The sequence below is a fragment of the Pelophylax lessonae genome (genome assembly GCF_965119305.1).
Source record: "Pelophylax lessonae genome assembly, chromosome: 1".
In the NCBI taxonomy this organism is placed as follows: domain Eukaryota; kingdom Metazoa; phylum Chordata; class Amphibia; order Anura; family Ranidae; genus Pelophylax; species Pelophylax lessonae.
Window position 1 is genome coordinate 562,277,245 of NC_138768.1, and position 20,115 is coordinate 562,297,359.

General features: G+C 42.0%; 1 protein-coding gene across 1 annotated transcript in view; it reads right to left on the minus strand.

Annotated features, from left to right (window-relative positions):
• HPSE (heparanase) overlaps nt 1-20,115 on the minus strand; it is a 50,196-nt gene that overhangs the window by 12,456 nt on the left and 17,625 nt on the right. Inside the window, exons 3-7 of the mRNA XM_082260795.1 lie at nt 14,406-14,534; nt 14,144-14,317; nt 10,131-10,302; nt 7,949-7,996; nt 2,877-2,970 (exon numbers count right to left, since the gene is read on the minus strand). Of these exons, the coding sequence (XP_082116921.1) occupies nt 2,877-2,970; nt 7,949-7,996; nt 10,131-10,302; nt 14,144-14,317; nt 14,406-14,534 (617 nt within the window). The remainder of the gene's footprint in view (nt 1-2,876; nt 2,971-7,948; nt 7,997-10,130; nt 10,303-14,143; nt 14,318-14,405; nt 14,535-20,115) is intronic.

Here is a 20,115-nt window from a genome sequence, read left to right on the forward strand (position 1 = left end):
CAGAAGCAGACAGGCAGGGAGGGGAGGGGGAGAGGGGACAGAGGAGGACAGGAGAGCTGCGGATGACGGAGGCACGTAAACTGACCACGGTGTCAGGGCACAGTAGCAGGGCCGGGACAAGGGGTGGGCAGGAAGGGAGGTTGCCCTGGGCTCAATGTTTTATTGCAGGGATTGGGGGGGTGCCTTGACCCTAACCCTAAAGGAAGGGGGGGTCACAGTTTGGCATCCTTGCCCTGAGCGCTGGATGACCTTGGCTCCGCAGCCATGATAAACCATGGTCAGTTTACAGAGGGGAGCTGATAGCAGTACCTGGCATGAATAAGATTAGCATTTTAGCTTTTCCAGCTGCCACTTGGACCTAGGTAAAATTTTCAGAAATCGCTTCTATGAACCAAGCAAAATTGAAAAAGATCGGCACAGTACATGGATGGGAGATGAGGAAAACCTCAGAGGATTATCTCACTTTGTCTCCAGACTGTAAAGTAGAAGATGAGGACATCACACAGTATAGTCCAGGAGAAAACCCGGCTACCTCAAATGTCCATCCGGCACCACACAGTGTAGGTGGACCATCGTATTCCTCTTATCCTGAGGAACCGCAGACTGAGGGGCGGTGCCATCCTTCCAACAGATAAGAGGTTTCCCTGTCCTGAGTGCAGGAAATATTTTGGTTTTAAATCTGGTCTTTATGTGCATAAAAAAATCTCATACAGGTGAGAAGCCACATTCCTGCCCTGAGTGCGGGAAACGTTTTCTACATAAAGCAGATCTCACTAAACATTGAAGGTCTTACACGGGGGAGAAGCCATATTCCTGCCTTAAGTGTGGAAAGTGTTTTTCAGAGTCATCCCATCTTTCCAGGCATCAAAGATCTCACACGGGGGAAAAGCCATTTTGCGGCCTTGAGTGTGGGAAATGTTTTGTGCGCAATGCAAAACTTGTCGCACATCGAACGTCTCACATGGGAGTGAAGCCGCATTCCTGTCCTGAGTGCGGGAATTCTTTCACAGAGAAGTCCAAACTTTAGACACCAGAAATTGCACACGGGTGAGAAATCGTATTCCTGTCCTGATTGCGGAAAATGTTTTTCGGAGAAGTCCAATCGTTCCACTGTAAAGCTTTCTACACTATATTGATCATGCTAATCTACTGTGAGCTGTAGGTATAATTTTAGCAGGGGTTCCCAGGGCCTACAAAATTATTTCAAGGGTTCCTCCAAAATATTTGAGAAAGCCTGTTAAAGAGTCTTTTTCCCCTTTGTTAAAAAAAAAATAATATCCGATATAGAGCTCAGTTGAAACATACATTTACATATAGCTAGCCAAAGATGTATTAGTATTTACATACAAATACATTTTTGTACTTTCTTAGCACACATACACAACATTGAAAACATTATGGACTGTTTCTTGTTCCTAACTAAATTATTTTGATTTAGGAAAAATTAATTTAATGGCAAAAGCGTAAATTCCCTAAAATGAAATGTGCCCAAAAACATATGGTATTTTCCCCACCACTGTATATTATAAAAGAGATTTACTGAAATCGTCACTTATGGCACCCAAATGGCTCTAGCATATGTGGTTTTCTATTACTCATATCTGACCAGAAGCTTGACTATTGAGAAAAAAAAAAAAAAAAAAAAAACATCACAACACAATACACTGACTCAGAAAGAGCAACAGCTGAAATCAGCAACAACCCTGACCACAAAGTCATCCAGGAAACAGAATTATGCACAGTATGCACTTGTCCTGGTTACACACAGCAGCTCAGCACTGACGTACACATCCTCTAATCTCATAGTTTGTAAAACGTAACATAAATTGTAAAGATATCAATGTAGGAAATTCACTAGAATCAAGGCAAACTGAGCTAGAAAACCAAAATATAAGGATTACATGGACATATTAAAAAATATGTTGTGGGAGCTCTTCATGAAACCTTGCACAAGCAAATGTGCATTTAATATATTTTAGTGTACTGTGAACATAATGCCCACACAGAATGTCTAAAGAATTAAAAATTAAACACTTCTATGTAAATGGCTTTAAGAGATAAGTATAGGAATCGTTTTGTTTTTTAAGAATTATACTTACCTAGGTGGATGTAGCATCAGTCCCATGCTGCATCTGTACCTAGACGGCTGTAAAGCTGAGAGCTGAGCGATCAAACACTGCTGACCACTCGGTTCTCACAGCTCTCTGAGAAGAGCGCTGGTGTCCATCACCACTGTTTGCTCTGCCTCCCAGCTCTCACTGGAGCGCTGGGCTGTGGAAGGGCAGGAGAAGCTTGCTCAGACTCTCAAAGACTTGCTGAAAGGCTGAGCTGGCCCAGGCAAGTGGGCAGATCCTGACTTTTGCGATCCTTCCCAAATCTGGACCGGCTCGTTGCAGAGAGCAGGTTCAGCCCACTGTCTGCTGAAAATGGGTCACAGGAGTGCAGAACAAACTGCACTCCTGTGATCCACAGAAGAAGGATCTTTAAAAACAGAAGTAGGGGGCAACGTTATTTGGTCTTACTTTTGCTCCCCTGTTATCCACAGGCAGCTTATAGGGGGCTAAAGTCTGCTGTCAGCCGATGTCACAGAGCCACTCCAAACTCTGGAAGGATTCCACCAATATTAAAGGGAATTACCCAGATACCTGATCGGCAGAGAAGACTGAGAACTGAGTGATCAGGAGTAATATGATCATTCAGTTCTTGGGTTTAGAACCCAGTTGGCCAGTTTGGCCATACACACGTACCTCACAAAAGCTAATTTTAATCACACACACGCACTTATACAAGTTTTTTATTCTGTTTGTTGGTATAATGCTGAATATCAGAAATAACTCAATGCTTGGGAGGTACTGCAGAAATGGCCTATTACCTACCTGGAATACGGTTTTTATCTCTGAAGCCAAAGAATCCAGTATATGTGGACTGAGAAAATCTTTCTTAGAAGCAGTTCGTCCGTCGACATAATAGCTATTAACAGTTAAAAATAAAAATAATGAACAATTGCAATTAGGAAGTAAAGCAGCTTCTATGTTCACAGTTTTTTAAAAGAAACGGTTTAAGAACTAAACATGAAATTAATCATCTACCATGTTGTGGTTTACAAAGAGGATTGAACACGCATATCTAAAGTGACTAACTTCTCTAAGAGAGTAGCAAGTAGAACACACATGTGAAAGATAGGGAATACAATTAAAAAAAAAAAAATCTTTAAAGTGAATTTCAAGGGAAAAAATAAAATTTTTCTAGTTTTGGATAGATTAGGAAGATTTGGAACCATTGTCCGGTTATTACTTCTACCCGGGGCTCAGCTAGAAAGATTTACTCTCATTTCCTGTCCTGCTAACAGTTTTACCAGACAGGAAATGAAGAAAAAAACTGGCAGTGACACTGACCAACATAAAAATCTGAAAGGGGTTCTAGCTTTCCCCTACTGTTCTAGGGAAAAGCATTTTATTTCTGTTCTTGGTTGCTGTTCTAGATTTTCCTTCACTTCCTGACTGGTAAAATGTGGTTAGCAGGACAGGTATTGGGGAAACATTTCTCTAACAGAGCCCTGGATAGTAGTAAAAACCTGACAAAAGTTCAAATCCTTCCTCACTCTACCCAAAACTAGAAAAATATTGGCTGAACATACATTTTAACCACTTAAGCCCCGGAGGATTTGGCTGCTAAACGACCAGGGGGTATTTTGCGATTCGGCACTGCGTGACTTTAACGGACAATTGCACGGTCATGCAACGCTGTACCTAAACGAATTTGGCGTCCTTTTTTCCCACAAACAGAGCTTTCTTTTGGTGGCATTTGATCACCTGTGCGATTTTTTGATCATGCGCTATAAACAAAAAAAAAGAGCGTAAATTTTGCAAAAATAGCAATATTTTTCACTTTTTTTTTATATGAAATTCCCCCCCCCCCCCCAAAATAATGTAAAAATCAAAATTTAACATTTTCGGCCAATTTGTTTTATGCTACCTATGTTTGGTAAAAAAAAAAAAAAAGCGTATTTTGATTGGTTTGCGCAAAAGTTATTGCATTTACTAACAAAGGGAAAGATTTTTGTCATTTTTGTTGTTTTTAACGCGTAATGGCGGCGATCTGCGATTTTTTTTGCGGTACTGCGACACTGCGGCGGACAGATCGGACCCTTGACTGACATTTTTGACACTTTTGGGGTTACCAGTGACATTACTACAGTAATCAGTGCTATATATATGCACTGTTACTGTAAAAATACACTGGTAGTGAAGAGGTTAACTTTATTTGAGAGGGAGGGGCTGTGTGTGTCCCTAGGGGCGTGCTTTCTACTGTGATTGGCTGTGGCTTCAGCTGTATGCAGAGTGATCAACGGTTCTACATAGTAGAACCGTATGATCATCTCTCATACAGAGGGGAGAATGACAGGCAGCTTGTTTACACAAGCCGCCTGACTTTCTCCCTCTCCCCCGCCGATCGCAGAGTGGCCGGCGGACATCGGGTCCGCCAGTCACACGCGCGGGGGCGTCCGTGACCACGCGGGAGCGCGCCTCCGGGGGCGCGCGCTCGCTCCCTAGACCCTCACAAGCAAGCGACATAGACCTACGTCAGTTTGCCTGTGAGGAGCTGACCGCCGACGTAGATAGTCGTGCGGTGGTCGGCAAGTGGTTAAAGTGTTTAACCTCTTTACAACCACCCAACACATACGTGTGGCGGCAAAAGGATAGGCTTTACCACCCACACACACATGTCGCTGGACAACCATTGTTTAGGTGTAGAAAGCTCTTGACCTGGGCTACAGGTTGACAGCTGGTGGGGCCAATTTCCGATCACTTGACCACGGACAGTGCTCACATGATCACTGATCCATCCTGCCCCGCGGGCAGTCAAAACTATTTAAAGGGTCACTGTCGCGGCTGGAAAGGGTTAGGGATTAGGTTGATAAAGAGTTGTTTTCACTAGCAGGTCCTGTGCAAATGGACATGGAGGTCATGTCACTTTGTCACACCTTGGAGCAGTCTTAACACAGAGGAACCCTTGAAATATGTTTCTGATCTCAGGAAACCCCTGCTAGAAGGCACTATATCTACAACCAGTGTTGGGGGTAACTAGTTACAAAGTAACTGATTACAGTAACTACATTCCTTTTTTTGGTAACGAAGTAATGTAACTAGTTACAATACTAATATTGGTAACTACACTACTTTACTAGGCTATAGGAACGCGCTTTCCTGTGTTACCCAAGCCGTACGATACAATCGTTATTTCGAAGAATAGAGAGGGATGAAGTTTATGACTTTTTGTTGCACTTTATGTTTTATTCTGTTTTTTCAGGTTTTGTTCTCATGTTTCCCAAAGCCTGTGTTTATACAATAAACTCTATGCAGAAAGAGTGTCATGTATCTTCTTCTACATGATCAATTAAGAAAGAGGAAAGTAAAGTAATAGGTAGTGAAGTTACTTTTCAAATGCAGTAACTAGTAAAGTAATCTCGTTACAATTTACAGAAGTAACTAGTAACTAGTTTCATTTTTTGAGTAACTACCCCAACACTGTCTACAACCCATGATTCATCATTGTGAGTCAGTGGGAAGAATGCTCCTCACACTTGTGGTCGTTGGGAAGAATTACCTTAGCTAAAATGATCAAAAGTGTCAGTGGGAACTTATCGGAGAGGCAGATTGCTTATTGCTCAAGGGACCCCTAACAATCTCTAGGGAAACCCTAGGGTTCCATTGAACCGTGATTAAGAAACCCTGGCTTAGAGGAATTGACTAAGAATATGTCAGAGAAACTCACCACTATCGTTACTGATATTAGGTATTTGCCTTCTGCTTTACACTACTGTGTAGACTGCTTAGTGGATACTGTCCAACTTATTACCCAAATGAGTCTCCTGTCTGAATATACAGAGAACTCTTTCACTTGCATGTGCCTTTTGAAGGAGAACATCTCCTTGGTGCTTCTTTAAACACATTTATTAACATCTCATGATAGATACGAAGGTAAATTGCCTCTTCCCTTTAAATGCTATGCGGAGGTAAAAAAAAATGTAAAAAGTTTGTTTCAGGCACCTGTTGCATCCCCTGGAATAAGAACAAGCCCTGCGGTACATACCCCAGTAATATGTTAGTTCGTTTCTGCAAAGGTGAGAGCTAGGCTTTCTTTGGGCACTGGATTTTAGAACTGGAACTATAGGTGAAAAGGTCGCATGGAGAAGACAAAACATGAATTCTACATTCTGTGATGGTAGTTTAACACCCTGGAAGAGTGGAGCACATTGCACTTTCACACAAACTTATATGACGCACTTAGGAGTTGGCAGTATACTCGAAAGGCTGCCAAATCATTTGATGGAAATGAAAATTATCAGCCTACAGAGGGCTGAATTCAAAGACACCCCAAAAATTGAAGTGAAAAAATTATGCAGCAGGCTAGTCCATTTCGCTGAAATTTCATTGCAGCAACTCAAAATTATGCTCACTAGTTTGTATGGCCCCCACATGCTTGTATGCATGCCTGACAATGTCGGGGCATGCTCCTAATGTGACGACCAATGATGTCCTGGGGTATTTCCTGGACTGGGGCATCACTGAGCTCCTGAACAGTCTGAGGTGCAACCTGGCGGCGTCCGATGCACCAAAACATAATTTCCCAGATGCCTTTTATTAGATTTAGCTCAGGCGAGAGTGGGGGCTATTCAATGGTATCAATTATTTCATCCTCCAGGAACTGGATGCATACTCTCGCAACATAAGGCCGGCATTGTCCTGCACCAGGAAGAACCAAGGACTTACTGCACTGGCGTAGGGTCTGATTTCATCCAGACACTTAATGGCAGTCTGGGTGCCACTGTCTAGCCTGTAGAGGTCTGTGCGTCCCTCCATGGATATGCTTCCCCAAGATCATCACTGACCCTCCAGCAAACCGGTCATGCTGAATGATGTTGCAGGCAGCATAGCGTTCTTTATGGCTTTTCCAGACCCTTTCCCGTCTGTCACATGTTCTTAGGGTGAACCTGCTCTCATCTGTGAAAAACACAGGGCACCAGTGGCGGACCTGCCAATTCTGGTGTTCAGAGGCAATTGCCAATCGAGCTCCATGGTGCCGGGCAGTGAGCACAGGGCCCACTAGGCTACACTCATGAAGTCTGTTTCTGATTGTTTGGTCAGAGACATTCACATCAGTGGCCTGCTGGAGGTCATTTTATACAGCTCTGGCAGTGCTCATCCTTTTCCTCCTTGCACAAAGGAGCAGATACCGGTCCTGCTGATGGGATAGGGACCTTCTATGGCCCTGTGCAACTCTCCTAGAGTAACTGCCTTTCTCCTGGAATCTCCTCCATGCTCTTAAGACTGTGCTGGAAGACACAGCAAACCTTCTGGCAATGGGACGTATTGATATGCCATCCTGGAGGTGCTGGACTGCCTGTGCAACCTCTATAAGCTCCAGGTATCACCTCATGCTACCAGTAGGAACACTGACCCTAGTCAAATGCAAAACATGTGAAAAACAGTCAAAAAAGATGAGTAGGGAAAAAAAAATGTTAGTTAATGGCCTCCACCTGTAAAACCATTCCGGTTTTGGAGGTAGCCCATCTAGTGCACCTGTTAATTTAATTAACACCAAAGCAACTGAAACTTAACAACCCCCTCTGCTACTTAACTGACCAGATCAATATCCCAAGAGTTTACTTGACTTGATGCTATACATTGATTAAAAAGTGTTCCTTTAATTTTTTTGAGCAGTGTATATAGTATATCGTTTATGAGGATTGCATTAATCATTATATCCCAAGTGGTTATTTTGCATTTAGCTCTTTGTTATTTGGTTGTGCTTTTGGATTTTTGCAAACACTGTATCACAGACTATTTACAGAACATTTAAGGGATAAGGTGTAGTAAATGATTAAAAAAAAAAAAAAAAAAATTAAAATATTATGCTTTACAACAAATGTAACCTTTCTACTTACTGGTGCCAAGTAACTGAGTTTAGGACTTTACCACCTTTTTTTAAAAAGCTGCAAAGAAAAAAATATATATTGTTTATTCTTTTGTTATGCTGATACTTAAAATTCATGAGAAAACCCTGAGACACATTGATTTGTTGTCACTGAGTACACAGTGGTCCAGTGTTAAAAGGAGTTGTAAAGTCAGAAGGTTTTTTTAACTTAATGCATTAAGATAAAAAGCCTTCTGTGTGTAGCAGCCCCCCAGCACCCCTAATACCTTCAAACAACACAGGGAAAGCCGCTCAGGTGAGGCTCCAGGTGCTGGTCGGATCCGCCATCCAGTGATCAAACTTCCAAAGAGAAAAAGTGACCGCACTCAGAGATAAATGAACTTGAAGTGTTTATTCCCATTCATAAAAAACAACGGTGCATCGAACAGACATGGACACGGTTGACATGTTTCACGACTCTGTAGGTCGCTTACTCATAACCCTTATGAGTAAGCGACCCCTAATACCTACTTGAGCCCCATCTCTTTTCAGCGATGTCCACGAGTCCCTCAGCTGTCCGGAACTCTCCCTCCTGATTGGCTGAGACACAGCCGTTGCACCATTGGCTCCCACGGCTGTCAAGTCAGTTAGCCAATCAGGAGAGAGAAGGGGCAGGGCTGAGTTGCAGCTTCGTGTCTGAATGGACACACTGGGCGGCAGCTCGGCTGCCGCTATAGCAAGCTGTTTGCTGTGGGGGCACTTGACATGAGGGAGGGGCCAGGAGCTCCAGCCAGGGACCCGAGAAGAGGAGGATCCAGGCTGCTCTGTGCAAAACCAACTGCATAGAGGAGGTAAGTATAACATGTTTGTTATTTGAAAAAAAAAAAAAACCCCACTAGACTTTCCAATCACTTTAATGTTAAATAAAATTAAAAAAAAAACACAGTTCTATACCAAGACTATATAGACATATATTCACTCAGGTGGTCATTATCAGATGGTGCTTCAAAAGTGCAAATGTACAGAGCTGTCAGTTCGCCATGAAGGAATATAGGAGGCAGGGCTGCTGATGAGGCAGGGCTGCTGATAAGGCAGTACAGCCAGCCCCCCTGTATGGAGCGGGGCATCATCTTCAAGGGGGGGGGGGGCTGGGCACCTGATTAAAAGGGCTGGCCTTCCTGCCTTATCCTGAAACCGATCCCCCTGTGATTCCCCTTGAAGTGCAGTCAGCTCCTCCTCCTTTCCTTCCCACTGGCTTTTAGGTGCTGCAGGGGGAGCCACAGGGGGATCGGTTCCAGTTTTTATGTTTAAGTTTGAGAACAGATAGCCTCTGTACATAGTACTTCCTGTTCAATCGTGTACAGTGCAGTTGCAGAGAAAGGAACCATTAAAAGAAGAAGAAGAGAAAAAAAAAGGCTTGTTCACACATGCTTTGCTCTCTGAAGTGCAATCTTTCCTCAGACAGCATTTGACAGGCAGTAAGGGGGGAGACTATCACTGCTTGCTTTAACCCTGCACTAGCATATGGCAAGTCCTAATCTGACAGGTGTGGGCGAGTGGCCCTAAATAAACACCGTCTGTGTTCAGAGCCGTACATCTGCACCCACACCCGTCAGTTAGAATGTAATGTCAAATGAAGTGTGTAATAAAAAAAAATCTGACAATTTATGACCAAATTATTCTGGATTGTCAGTCAATTATTTTTGGATATCGTAAGAAGGGTTAGCGCTTTTGTCATTTTTTTTTTTTTTGTAGTCTGTGTCCTTACCAGGAAAGCAGAAAGATAAAGGAAATCCCTAAAAGGGATTGGAAATCCCATTCCAACACTTGTCAGACAGGCGTTTCCCTAACCTGCTCTGCTGACAATTGTCACATTTACGATTTTCCCTTATCATTGGTCTCAGTCAAGTGGGGAAACTTTCCAATGAGGGCAGTGATTAATATATTGCAAAGTTTTCTAACCCTTCTTTACTCCACTTTAAGTAGAATTCCAGGTATGTTTCTTGTTGCATAGTTACATTGGTTCAGCTTGGATCAATGCAAGTATGCATATTCCAAACCTGGTGGATACCTGTGAAAGTAAAGGATCACTGTAGTAATAACCACCTCTACAGTGATCATTACTGCCTTCTGGGTCCCATGCCAAACGGCTGCCCTGTTGCATAGTAATGATCGCCCCCATTAATATCTAAATAAAAATATATAATTGCTACCTTGTCAGCATCTTTTGAGACTGTTTTTTAGGTTGGCCAATATCAGGACCATAGACTCCAGAATTTTTGTAGCTGGGGTATGTGCTGAGTAGCTTGTGCAAACTCAGGAAATCCATGCCAAGCTGAAAGCCATCAATATACAGTCCAGACTTCTTCTTGAAACTGTTAGGCTCTAAAAAACAAACAAACAAACAAAAGCCTAAAACTGCAATATTAAATCTGAAATACAATGTTTGGATTTCTTAAAAGTCAAATTACATCATCCATATGATGAAATTCAGGGAAGGAAACAGTACCTAAAGTGGAACCTAAGTACTCAGAAAATTAGGTCCTGCTAGATCACTTCAAACTGGCCCTTTTTGCAGGAATAGCTACGTAAAACATTAAAACTAAATGCCTATGAGTTTTAAAACCCAGTAATACACGGTCTTACCCTGCTCTGCACATGCTCAGTTGCTCTCTATTTTTTTTTAGGCACTATCGAGTTTGTAGAGGCCAATCTGCTGACAGCCTTATTGAGGAATTAAACTCTCCTATCCTTTACAGCTAAGGAAGCTGCTTCTGTTTGATCTGCAACTGCCATGCTGCTGCACATGTGATCAGTTATGACACCAACCACTTTATGGTTTGACAGTTTGGTTGAGGACACAAACAAATATGACAGTTAGCGTTCCAGAAATGTGACTTTTGAAACCGTTAAGTAGATAGGTTTAGTTATGTTTTGTGATTTATTGCTGTTCAGGGACCCTGGGCTTCAGCAAAATGGCAGCCTCCAGCAAGAGAAAACTAGAGGCAATTTACAGCACACGCTCATTTTGGTAGCATAATCATTAATGTTGAATGTATCTTCCTTGTTTACCTCCTCCCACCCAGCCACTGTCGGGCCTTTTGTCGGTCTGAGTGGGCATTCTAAAACATCCCACAGAATGTGTCCCCGCTGTGGTACGAGCCTGTGATGGCTGTGATTACAGGACACAGCCAAGATGGGATCGGGAAACGGGCGCTGTGACTGGCCCTCCCAATCAATCAATGACGTTTGTGTCCATTCACAGCCTTCACTCAATGAGAGCTCAGTGGGGGTGCGGAGCGGGAGAATCTGCAAGGTCTTTGACAGCTCTGTGTGTAAGGATGATTTTTTACACACAGGGCTGTCACAGATCCCCCCCACACACAGAACCAACCGCGAGAGTCCCTGTCCCCATACACATCTGACACAGTGCCCCCATAAACATCTGTACCAGTGCACAAAACATCTGTCTGTGTCCCATCACATCTGTGCCAGTGTACAAAACATCTGTCAGTATCTCATCACATCTGTAACCATTGTGACATCATCTGTCAGTGTCCGCCAGTGGCCGATCAACCTCTGTCAGTGTACAAAAACATCTGTTAGTGTACCAGTGTCCCACCAATAAATAAATAATTTAAAGCGCCCCCGTCCCCGCATGCAAAGGCGAATGCACACGTTGGTCCCGTATGTATACGTTAACCGCGATAGCACTACACATGTGAGGTATCTCCCCAAACGTCAGAGCGATCGCAATAATTCTAGCACCAGAAAAAAAAAAAATCTATTTCTTTAATTTTCCAAATAATTGTGGGGAAAAAAAATTACAATTTCAAAAAACTTTCATGCCTCTTATTAAATACCTTGGAATGTCTACTTTCCAAAAAGGGTAATTTGGGGAATATTTGTACTGTCTTGACATGTTAGGGCCTCAAGAAATTAGATGAAAGCCGTCAGTACATTAGGTGTGATTTACAATGATTGGTACCATAGCTTTTGGACTCTATAACTTTCATACAGACCAAAATAATATACACTGACTTGGGTTAATTTTTACCAAAGAAATGTAGCGGTAGAAATTTTGGTCAAAATTTAGGACAAAAAAAATTACTTATTTGCAAAATGTTATAACAGAAACTAAGAAAAAACACACTTTCAGGACTTTTCTGTCTTTTTTTTTTTTTTTATTTGTAGCGCAAAAAATAAAAACACCAGTGGTAAATAAATAACACCAAAAGAAAGCTCTATTTGTGTGAAAAAAAATATATATAAAAATGTCATTGGGATACAGTGTTGCATGATCTGAGCAATTCTCATTCAAAGTGTGAAAGCGCTGAAAGCTGAAAATTGGCCTGGGTAGGAAGGGGGTAAAAGTGCCCAGTATTGAGGTGGTTAACCACTTTACCACCGGAGAATTTTGCTGTCTTACGTCCAGGCCACTTTTTGCGATTCGGCACTGTGCAAATTTAACTGACAATTGCGCGGTCATGCAACGCCGTACCTAAACCAAATTTACGTCCTTTTTTTCCCACAAACAGAGCTTTCTTTTGGTGGTATTTGATCACCTCTGCGCTTTTTATTTTTTGCAATATTAATAAAAAATGCAAAAATTTTGAAAAAATAACAATATTTTTCTACTTTGACAGTTAAAAAATATCCAATATATTCAATTTGTGAGATATATTTAGGCCAAAATGTATTTAGCTACATGTCTTTGACAAAAAAATTCTCAATGAGCCTATTTTTAACTGCTTTAAGACCGGAAGATTTTACCCCATTCCTGACCAGGCAATATTTTGCGATTCGGCACTGCGTTACTTTAACGGACAATTGCGCGGTCGTGCTTTGCTGTACTCAAATTAAATGTATGTCCTTTTTCCCCACAAATAGAGCTTTCTTTTGGTGGTATTTGATCACCTGTGTGATTTTTACTTTTTGAGCTATAAACAAAAAAAAGAGCGACAATTTTGAAAAAACATATTTTTCACATTTTTTTTATATGAGCCCCCCCCCCCCCCAAAAAAAAAGTAAAAATCCAAATTTTTTAACATTGTAGGCCAATTTGTTTTCTGCTACATATTTTTGGTAAAAAAAAAAATCGCAATAAAGCGTATTGTGATTGGTTTGCGCAAAAGTTATCGCAGCTACTAACTACGGGAAATTTATGTCATTTTTATTGGGTTTTTTTTAACTAGTAATGGCGGCGATCTGGCGGAGATCTGCGATTTTTTTTGCGGGACTGCGACATTGCGGTGGACAGATCGGACCCTTGACTGACATTTTTTACACTTTTGGGGATACCAGTGACATTACTACAGTAATCAGTGCTATAAATATGCACTGTTACTGTAAAAATGACACTGGCGGGGAAGGGGTTAACCTTTATTGGTGATCAAGGGGTTAATGTATGCCTGGTGCTTACTAACGTGTGTGGGGGGAGGGGACTGAGTGACACAGGCACAGATCGCAGGTTCAGCTATGCTGAATCCTGTAATCTGTCCCTGCCTGTCACTTAGGAGATCCGCCCGCTTTGTTTACACAAGCGGGCGGATTTCCACACTCGATCCCCGACGATCGGGGAAGAGAGGCGGTGATCACCGCCTCTCTTCCCCTGGCCCGACTCCCGCTGTGACTGAATACAGCGGGAGCGAGCCTCCGGCGGCGCGCGCGCGCCGCCCACAAGGGGAGGAGTCGAGGGGAAGGGGAGGATGATAACGAGCCACTTTGCCGCAGTACGGTCAACGTGAGCGGTCGGCAAGTGGTGAAAGAACATTATTTTTTATCAAGTTGTTAGGAGTAAAGTTCTGCATTAAAGTGGTTATAAAGCCTAAACATTATTTACCCTAATGCATCCCTTGTTTTCATGTGACCACAACTAACGTATACTGCTTACCGTATTCCAATTAAATGGAAGTCAGGGGCAAAAGGAAAGGTACGGGAACATACAGTGGATGTTTCAAGAAGGCAGAAAAACATAGTAAGAAACAATTTAATTAACAAAATATTGCAGAACTATTGAGTAAAGCAAGTGTATAGATTATTTTGTAGAATAAGGATATTGTTTAGTGTCACTTTAACAACTTTGTTAACATATACAGGATGTTACACAGGATGTTGCACAGAAAATGTCTCAGTGTAAAACAACAAGTATATGTGCACTGCTACATACAGCAGGTTTCAAGTTTACACATCGTTTATCAAGAGGCATTTTTTTTTTTACACTTACCATTTCCTAGTTCCCATGACAGGTTATATTTCCTTGAAGCACAGTAATCCATAAGTAGTTTAGCATTGGAACTATTCCACTGATCATGTGTATTTCTTAGTAATTCATTCAGTCCAAAAATTAGATGCAAGCCAGAGCAGTTTGCGAATCTGTACAACAGATCAATAGTTTCTTCTAAAATAAAAAGGTGTGTTGTGTGAACATTATTTCATCTAGAGTATTTAAAATGCCAATAATGAAAGCATGGCCAATATGGTCTTACTTGTTATTGTAGAATTTTTGTATTTTTTAAGAAACTCTTCCTTAAGTATGATTTGCTCTTGGATTGGCCATTGAGCTTGAAGTTTATGTTGCACAGAAAGCGGGACTTTGCGTTCTTCACATTTGTTAGCTGAAAAGATAAAATAGTTTAACAAGCATTAGCTGAAAACAGAAGCATTTTTTCTAGAAATTCAAGCCTTGTAGGTTTTAGGCACAGATGGCAATACAATTCTTTTCAGACCGTTGTAAACGTTCCCCATTATTCTAAAAATGTATTTTTGTAACCGTGTGCCCACATTGAAAAATAAAAAAGAAGATTCCCATAACTCCCTGACCAAAACTAAATATAATGTTTTTGGCTAGATGCCTCAAGGGTTGACTCTAGCATGTCTATTTCGTGGGCTCCCTGTCATGGGGCACTGGAAGTAATTGTAGGGTGACGGTGTGTTCCTTTACTAATACCTTCAGGGCTCTCTGTGGAGTGAAGCTACCATCCTTATTCTGTTAATACCTTCAGGGCTCTCTGTGGAGTGAAGCTACCATCCTTATTCTGTTAATACCTTCAGGGCTCTCTGTGGAGTGAAGCTACCATCCTTATTCTGTTAATACCTTCAGGGCTCTCTGTGGAGTGAAGCTACCATCCTTATTCTGTTAATGTTTGGCCTTAAAGTTTGTTAGCTAGAGTTGTGATTGAATTTAAAATTTTTCAGCTTCCCACCCTTTTTGGTGGTGGTGATTTCCCATCTGGATGCTGCCATGGAGTTGGTCAGGAAAAGATAAAGTTGTTATCAAATATTTACCATAATTTTCCTTTCCCAAATAACTCCATGACAGTATAGGACCCCTCCCACTAGTTGAGTAGGCTAGTTACAGAGCATATGACCTGGACCAGCCTCAAAATTTATGGGAGAGGGGTCCTATGGGGTAGGAGTGAGGGTAGAGCATACCCCATTTGTATGCGGCCATGGAGCTAGTCAGAAAATAGTAAGTATATAGTTCTACAGCTATAACAGTGTGAAAAAGCACCCGCTCTTTAGCACACCACTAAGCACACGACATAGAAAAAAAAATATTGGTTATTTTTAGTATGATTTCAAAATGAATAGGCTGCCTTAACAATATATACTGTAGCTGCAATAAAAGGAAGGGCAGTGGCATCATACACCACAACACTTACTATGTAAACACAATGCAGACACTTTCTTCCTAGTTCTGTTTACAATGTTCTGCTTTTAATCGCACCTCTGGAGTGCTGATTCATTCAGCTCCTGAGTTTAGCCCTGGACTGTGGATTTCATAGAAATAAAAGTTCTTGGAGCTGCTGCCACCCACATCTGATTTGAGGTCTGAATCACGATGGTTCACATGCCGAGTGCTAGAAGATGGTACGTTGGCATGTCTTTCTAAAGTCCTCTTTGACATTTTGTAAATTCTGGCTCGTTCATTGTTTTGTTGTTGCATTAAACATAGGGGTACTTCAAATACTAGAAGAAAATAGGTTTTAACTCCAGTCAGCCGTTGAGATGAGGTATCAGCCAAATAGGGGTTTTCAATGAGCCAGCTGACTTTTCCCATTGTGAAGAACAGTGAAACAACTATTGTGTAGCACATGTAAAGAAGGAAGCCAAGCCTACGTAAATGAGAAAATTTGGCTGTTCACATGTATAATTACATATGTGAATTCAAGTCTAGAACAAACCAAGCATAAAACTGCTCCAAGCCCCTTTTAACACCTATACCAACTACCATGTCAAAGGAATATGGACTATATATATTTGCCGTTCTGGTCCTATGATCAGCTTCCAGTGGCTGCTTCAGTGTAGAGGAGGAACTGCCAGCAATGGATTCCCATAGCAAGCCAATGGGTGAGGTCACTGCACAGGCATTCCATCCAATGTCAGCGCTCTCTCCTCTCCCCTGAAACTGGCCACAGGGGAGATCACAAGAGTGGACCAGAGCATCTTGATTATAGGCAAGTATACAGTACACATCTTCCTTTTACAGGGTAGTTCATATAGGAGTTAGAAGGGAGGTTGGAGCAGTTTTAAGCTTAGTTCTCACGAAAGGTACAAAGACAACGACAAAAAAATACATCATTCTTTGCTCATTCTGCCATGCATTTGTAAGTCCTTGAGCAAATTGTTTTTAAGCTTCTCTTTTCGGGTTTTTTAAAATAGCTTCTTTCTGGGCCAAGGAGTTTTGCTGTTCTGTCAAATCACTCTGTTAAGTACATTTTAAAAAGTTTTCAAATATGCATTCACATTGCTTCCATATAGGCTCCACAATAAAAAAACACATTCCATGTACACGCACACACACATAGTGGAGAGTCCACATTCTACATACATAACAATATTGGGAAGATCGAAAACGGCGCTCTCATTTTACAGAGGATATTTTATGAAGGAAAACAACGGTTTTAAAAAGCTAGAAAGCTTTAAAAATCTAGAAGCTGTCATTCTCCAAATCCTAGGACAAAAATGTTAGTTCTGAGCTAGCACCTTTTTTTCCTATATAGATGGTTTGCATTGTAGGTGAATGAAGTTTGGGGGCGGCCATTGCTGGCCTTTTGAAAATGCTAGATGTCCAACCATGCCAGGTCTCAGTACTTTTTAGTCACAGACCCAAAAACAACATATTATAAATGAGTGTCAAAATTCATTCTCTTTATACTTGTTTCAGGTAGCTTTTCAAGTAGTAATTAAGCCAAATCTTCAGCATGAAAGCCAGGGAACTAAAATCTTCAAAAAAGAATGGTCAATGGGGCTTTATTTTACAATTTAAAAAAAAATAAAAAATTCCCTGTATTTACACACACACACACACACCTTGAGGCTGGGTTTACACTCGGTTGGCATGTGGCTCACAGCAGGGGTCCAGTGCGTCCCTGTTCTCTGTTTCAGGGACGAATCGGGCCCAAATTTTTTTCTAAATTTGGACCTGAAACGGAGCCGAAGATGCACAGGACCCCTGTACAATGCGCTCAGCACTTGCCCCGGAGATGTGCATACCGGCTCCATTGAGAGCCGGTCACAGTCTCCTGTCATGCGAATTGGATGTGGGGAAAACCGCATCCAATTCACATAAGTGTAAACCCAGCCTAAATCCAGGTGTCCTCGAGCCACTTACCTGACACCCAGAGTCCTTCTTGTCTGTAGTTTGAAGTCCTTAAAGTGGAACTTCACTCTCCCTATCAACATTGATTATTTTCAATCCTCATGCTGCTAGAACTAGTAAATAGATAGGAAAGTATATCATATTCTTCACTTGTTTTAAACTTTTTTATTTTCATTTCTTCAGTTACTTCCTGGTTTCTTGCCTAGGCAAATAATGTCATACATCCCAGGAGTCTTCAGGAGGGGAGGAGGGGTTTTCTCAGCTAAGCCAACTGTCCCGCATGCATCCTGCATGCATACTTGAGCTAAGGGCAGGAAATAATGCTACATGAATAATTTTCCTTTACCAACCAGAAATGCTAGGGGGAGTTTTTCAGACAAAGTTTTTCAGATAAAGCATTATGACATGGATTGATGGGGGAGTTTGCTCTGAATATTAAAAATTAATTAAATAACGTTTTTGGTTTGTGGTATTCCGATGCAGTGAAGACCCGCTGTAATGATACAGAGAACAGAGCTCACGCAACAGGTAAAGTAATTTACTGCATCAGTCTTAAGAGGAACAACCTACATACCCACATCCAGGTATTGATATGGTAAAAGGAAATAAAAAGGGGCACATCTAGTAGTATGGTCATCAGACCCACTAGTGTTGTGGCCCTAATATTGTAGGACTTTGAAGGGTATCGGGTTGTCCCTAATGATGAGCATATGTAATAAAATAATATAATAAAGCTTTATTGAAGTTATCCAAACATTAATACATTGAAGTGGACCAGAAGGTCATAATACAAACTGTATAACTAATGTGCAAAGACTTCATATGCCGGGTTCAACGCGTTTCACAATTTGATATTTAATCAATATTTGCTTCGTCAGGAACCGTCAGTAATGGCAAAATCATCTTTACAAATTAGTCAGTCCCGCCCAACGAACCACGGGTTTACCAGATTGTCAAAATTGACCCCTCATGGGCGACGTGGAAAACACCTTCCCACAGGAACGTGAATGCGAACTGGACTGAGCTTCCGTGGAACAAGTTTGGGTAAGTACCTCACAGAAGATGAGTACGCTAGTATCTGACTTTGTTGCACATAACCATAGCGCGCTGACCAGGAGCCATTGTGGCTCCGGCCAGTCACAAAGCCAGAGCCCGCCAACCCAGAAGCATGGCGGGTGAAGATGGACGTGGCTGCAGTGCTGACATCTCAGTTTCGTTTTAGGGAAGTTTCACATAATGTGCTAGTATGCAACCACTTTAACTAAAAAAAAAAAAAAAAAAGAAGAAGCAGGCATGCTTCCTTACTTTCCATCCCCATTTCTCTTATTACCTTTTTTTTCCTACCCTCTCTGCTCTTTTAGAATGGATCTAGCAGAAAGAAATATCAAATGTGGAACAAATCATTTTTAAAGGGCTGTAGGAAGCACAAATGTGAAAGCACTGATTTATAAAGAGGTTGCAAAAGCAGTGATCTCTGGCAGTCTCATGTAATGCGTCTTCAGTCTATGATGGTTTCCTACAGCATGTCCACAGTCTCAAACAACCTCAATAGCATGTTCCAGATCTCTGATCATCTCTTGCATTATGCCTGCAGTCCTAAATCATCTCCTGTTGTATATCTACAGTCTTTAACAGCTTTCCATTAGCATTGCATTTGTAGCACTACCTCTGTAGGGGCCGCTGATAGCCGACTCTCCTATTCCTGCCCATTCAGGCAACATGCATTTTTCCACTTGCAGCCAGACATAAGAAATCAGTCCCCGAACTTGTTTTTTCTTTATTAGGGGCTAACAACTTTTATAGGGTTAATGGGTGTATGTGATTCCCAGCAGATGAGGAACACTGCAAAAACGTGGGGACAATCTTCCTCTGCACAAAAATCCTGAACTGCTTCCTTCTGTACAAACTCACTATCCCTTGTAGGTTAATAGCAAAAGTCCATTATAGACTAAGGGCCCTTGGTCCTTATGGAAAGTACAACAAACTTAAGGTAACTGTTTGCAGGAGTATATCCCCTCCCTCTGTGGATCTGGTCCCAGCTCCACTACACAGAGGGTCCTACCAGCCCTCCTGGCTGCTCCGGAGATCTCGAAGGACAACAGGACAACGATGAAGGGATGAACAACAACTCTGTCCCTCCAGAAAGCCAACTACATTTGGTAGTGTAGTGATGTACTCACTGTCCTCTCCTTGCTCCCAATCACACCATACTGCAGACATGATCCTTCCTGAGCCAGCCCGTGCCTCCAGCCTGTGGGCCTCCCCCAAGACCTAGAGGGCCCCTTAAGGCCACCTACAGACTCCTCAGCACTCCATCTCGCTCTTCCACCCGAATTTCCTTGCCAGCATGACTCACCCATACTTAAGGGCTAGTCCAACCACCCTGCCAGGCCCAGTGCCTGGGGATTGGCCTAGCTCCCCTGAGTATGCAGAACAACTCGCCTAGCCTCCACCCTCTAGTTTCCTCAGCTAAAATGATAATTATGAGAGTGGTTTCTTAACTATGAGGCAGAAATTGCTCAAGGAACCCCTAGTAACCTCAGGGGAAATCCTAGTAAGAGGATTTGTCCTCTTAATGACCAGGCCCTATTTTG